Source organism: Elephantulus edwardii, unplaced genomic scaffold, assembly GCF_000299155.1.
Source record: "Elephantulus edwardii isolate Elephantulus edwardi_28Jun2011 unplaced genomic scaffold, EleEdw1.0 scaffold00070, whole genome shotgun sequence".
NCBI classification, from domain to species: domain Eukaryota; kingdom Metazoa; phylum Chordata; class Mammalia; order Macroscelidea; family Macroscelididae; genus Elephantulus; species Elephantulus edwardii.
The window spans coordinates 14437420-14441092 of record NW_006399820.1 but is presented as its reverse complement, the minus strand read 5'-3'; the positions used below and the strand labels follow the sequence as shown (position 1 = coordinate 14441092).

Genomic DNA, 3673 nt, shown 5'->3' with positions numbered 1-3673 from the left:
GATGGCACATAACAAACAACAACATTGAAACAGGTGAGGGAGAAAGCTGTTTAAAATGGATATGTGATTATGTATTATTGTCATGATAAGAGTCCAGAACAAAGGCTGCATAGTGGAGTGGACCTGAGGGGAAGGGGTCATAAAACAATGAAAGAATTTTTCCTTTACTTTTCGAAGAGAAAAGTGGTACTGGTGGGAAGGGGTGGGCAGGGAGAAAGAGCAACAATGAATGAATGGAAATCCAAAGTCTAAATTTTCACAAAAATTAATAAAAATCCTTTGGGGAAAAAAAAATATTTCAGTAGATGCCTTTTGGTGGGAACTGCATTTCCAACCCTAAGCCACACTGTTCGAATCCAGCTGCTCCCTGTGTAGTTTACTGCCTCTGAAAGCTGTTGGAGGGTCAGCAATGGGTTGGTTTGGACTCAGTAGTACATAGAGATCTGCAGAAATGTAGTAAATGGTTAACTTTTGAGAAGATCATAGTAATCTATGAAATAATCTCTCAACTTGAAATTTATAAAACAAATTATGACAGGAAGGCTTACATTTAAATGTGGTGAACCATGGATTGTTTTTCTCCTCCTCTCTTCAGATCATTTGCATTTGGGGAGCAGGTGGAGCCACTCCAGGGAAGTTCCTACTAGGACTTCGAGTTGTGACATGCGACACGTCAGTGCTTATCGCACCAAGTCGAGTTTTAGTGATTCCTTCTTCAAATGTTAGCATTACAACGTAAGTCTTTTTCTTAACTCAGTGTACTTACTATGTAGTTGGAAAATGGTAAACTTTTTAGTAATCTGCATAATTCAGAAGTCACGGCATTTAATATAGTATTTTCAAAATAGTTGTATTTTCTTCCTTTACTCTTCAGTGGGGGAATTCATTTCAATAGGACTACATTTATTAAGGTTTAAGACAAAGCTTATGAGTATTTATTTCAGGTCTAGACCACTTTTAGTGTTTTCAAGATGATCATTTTATTAAATATAGGTCACTATAAGGAAAGGATATCCACTTTACTCTTCTCTCTTTGTGGCCAGGTCAGTTAGGAGACTATATTATCCATCTTGAGCAGATAGGAAGAGAGTTTTGGCAGTTGTGCATGCACACATCCTGTTCTTGCTCTTAAATGACAACTAAGTGTTCTCAATACTTGTAGCATGTGGCCCTAGGGGAAGGTACAGCCAACAGTGATAGACATTCCAGTGCTGAATGGTGGTAATCTCTGACTGACTAATAGAGAGCACTAACTGGAACTGCTACCAGAATGATTGTAAAGAAATATGTGTGAGTGATAACTACATGAAGCCTTGATTTTGCTGACATCCTCAAGATTTCCTAGTTACTTAATACTTCTGGATACTTTAATTTTAAACTCAAAATAAAGAGGCAGTAATAGCCAAATGTTCATTGAGCATATCTTAAATACCTGGAAATGTTAACCAGTACATGTGTAATAACAACTTTTCACAATCTTACAAAATCGGATTTTCTGTCCCGTTTTACAGGCATGGAACACAACTAGTAAGTGGTTGTCTTAGTTATCTAGTGTTGTTAGAACAGAAATACTACAAATGAGTGACTTTAACAAACAGGTAAAGAACAGTTTCAGGAGGCTAGAAGTCCAAGGCATTTGCTCTGGGGAAGGTCCTTGTTCCTGTCTGTTTGGTGATCTTCATATGAGGTAGCATCTGTCTTCCCCCCTCTTTCCAGGCTTCTCTGCCTAGTCAGCTTTTATATCTCAAAGGTGATGAGAATAACACACACCATACACAACAAAGAAAACTCATTCACAAGTGGGATTATAAACTCAGATATTATAACCTCAGATATAGGGGATAGCATGTCTCTAATTTGTTGTTGTTAGGTACTGTCCAGTTAGCTGTGATTCATAGTAACCCTGTGAACAGGTCAGAATCTTGCCCTAAACTGTACCAATCCTTACAATCTCCCATATAATCAACCCTGTGGCATTCCATTTTGTTGAGGGTCTTCCTCTCTTTTTTTTCCCAAGAATTGACCCTTTCTGACAACAGACCCAAAGTATATGAGACCAAGTTTCACAAACTTTGCCTCTAAAGAGCACCCTGGTTGCACTTCTTCCCAGATAGACTTCTTATTTTGGCAGTTCATGGAATAGTCAGTACACTTTGCCAACATCATAATTCACACTTCAACTTCCAGATGCATGAGAAGCAATTGAAAATACCATGGCTTGGATCAGGCACATCTTACTCTTTAAACTGATATTGTTGCTCTTTAGCACTTTGGAGAGGTCCTTGACAGTAGATTTTTTAATTTCCTAACTGCTCCTACCATGGTTGTTGATTGTGGATCCAAGTAAGATGAAATCATTGACAACTTTAGGTTTTTCCTCCATCTGTCATGAATGTATTGGTTCAGTGGTGAGGATTGATGTTGAGATGTAATCCATATAGAAGACTAATCTCATCTTTGATCTTCTGTATTTAAGTGATTCAAATATTCTTCACTTTCTGCATGGAAGGTTGTCACCTGCATTACTTGGATGATTGCATCTTTTCCTGTTGCTACATTTTTCATATAGTCTAGTTGCTTGTACTTTTGGTTTAACACAGTTCAGTCTTTAAGATGGATTTGAAATCATATGTTCTGGATTCACATCCCACTGCATCCCACATCCTTTGGCTTTCAGTGTACAAAAGGCTCAGAAATGTAGCATTAGAAGTTTCCATTAGAAGTTGTTATTGGACGGTTTTTAAAGCTTTTCTAGGATCTCATAAAGAATACTTGGAAAAAACAGAATGATTTGGAATCCTATTCCTTTATATAAAGTGAAGCTGCAGTAAGCAGAAGAGACTAGAAAGTATCTTAGCATTAAACTTAGGAGATACACTAGAAATATGCACGAGGGCTCTGGTGGCCTAATAGCAAGAAGCTGTGTTGCAATCCTGAAAGCACACTGTTTGGTTCCATCAGCTTGCTCCATGGCGTGGCATTCTTCTCCTGTGCCTCTGAAGACCTACTGGAAGGTCAGCGATGGATTGGTTCCAAGTCAACAGCACACAACTGAGTAGTTGTAAATAAACAAAGGGAATATTCCTCTGATAAAACATCTGATAATTATAAAGCCTTAATTTACATAAGGCATATTTATTATAGTTTTTCATAATAAAGTTCTAAAGTATTTTATGTTAGTTTTATCATCATAAAATGCTGTTTGAAAATAACTCACAAGAGTTAAAAAAACCCTGGTTGGTCAGCTGTATTTTCACTATGTTCAATACCTGTATTGTCAAATACCATTTATCTTTATAGAGTACCTGACAGTTTTTTGTCTTTTCAGGTCTACTGTAAGAGCTTTGATCAAGAATTTTTCCATTGCTTCTTTTTTCCCTGCTTTCATCACGCTGCTGTTTTTTCAGCATAATCGAACAGCCTATGACATTGTAGCAGGAACCATTGTGGTAAAAAGAAACGGGGTCAGATGATGCCAGCAGCAGCCCTGAATTCCATGCTCTCTTAGGAATATCAACAAGACTAAATTCTGTACTGAGGCCATCAGTCTGCCTGGGTCACATTAAGTGATGATTTAGACATTAAAGCAGTCAGCCGCTCCATTGTGATGCAGGTGACTATTCTCAAAGTATTGCTTTTACTTGCATGCCAAAGAACTTCACCAGAAGAAAAA

At 37.7% G+C, this 3673-nt stretch overlaps 1 protein-coding gene across 1 annotated transcript in view; it reads left to right on the top strand.

Moving 5' to 3' along the window:
• FAM8A1 (family with sequence similarity 8, member A1) overlaps positions 1–3473 on the top strand; it is a 10874-nt gene extending 7401 nt beyond the window's left edge. The window contains exons 4-5 of the mRNA XM_006888668.1: positions 596–735; positions 3329–3473. Coding sequence (XP_006888730.1) covers positions 596–735; positions 3329–3473 — 285 coding nt within the window. The remainder of the gene's footprint in view (positions 1–595; positions 736–3328) is intronic.
• The last annotated feature ends 200 nt before the right edge of the window (positions 3474–3673 follow it).